The sequence below is a fragment of the Myotis davidii genome, unplaced genomic scaffold (genome assembly GCF_000327345.1).
Source record: "Myotis davidii unplaced genomic scaffold, ASM32734v1 scaffold72, whole genome shotgun sequence".
Taxonomy (NCBI): domain Eukaryota; kingdom Metazoa; phylum Chordata; class Mammalia; order Chiroptera; family Vespertilionidae; genus Myotis; species Myotis davidii.
Window position 1 is genome coordinate 4,755,913 of NW_006284618.1, and position 508 is coordinate 4,756,420.

At 64.4% G+C, this 508-nt stretch overlaps 1 protein-coding gene across 1 annotated transcript in view; it reads right to left on the reverse strand.

Annotated features, from left to right (window-relative positions):
* Positions 1-508, reverse strand: part of PTPRE (protein tyrosine phosphatase, receptor type E) — an 84,917-nt gene that overhangs the window by 4,439 nt on the left and 79,970 nt on the right. Inside the window, exon 17 of the mRNA XM_015572570.1 lies at positions 423-505. Coding sequence (XP_015428056.1) covers positions 423-505 — 83 coding nt within the window. The remainder of the gene's footprint in view (positions 1-422; positions 506-508) is intronic.

The window sequence follows — 508 nt, forward strand, 5'->3', positions numbered from 1 at the left end:
TCTCAGTGACCTCTGCAGGCACCTGGGAACCCCAGACAGGGGTGTGTGCTCCCCTGCGGCCAGGCCAGGAGCGGCCCAGGTGCAGAGCCCTCCGCGGTGCTGGCGTCGGGGCACCAGTTCCCCTTCCAGCGCCCAGATGACAGGGTGTGGAGGCGAGCCAGCACCCCGAGGCAGAGCGCCTTGAAGTTCAGGAGCGGGTCCCTCTGAGCTGAGCTTGGGGGTTTCTTCGATGGCTTAGGAGGCACAGGAAATGTGTGTCTGAATCGGTTCCTAACCCCTCCCACCAAATGCACCCCGCACGTCTGATGAGGTGGCATTTATGTAAAGTGACGTGTGCATGGTGAGAGGTGAGGATGCAGCCTGGAGACATTCTGCGCTGGGAGCCGGGGCGGGGCGGTGGGCAGCCAGCAGGGGGCGCTCACCTGCAGTGCACGGTGATGGGGTGGTTGCCCGTCTGCTGCTGCTGCTTCTGCACGGCAGCGATGAGGTCGATCATGCCCTTGCCCTC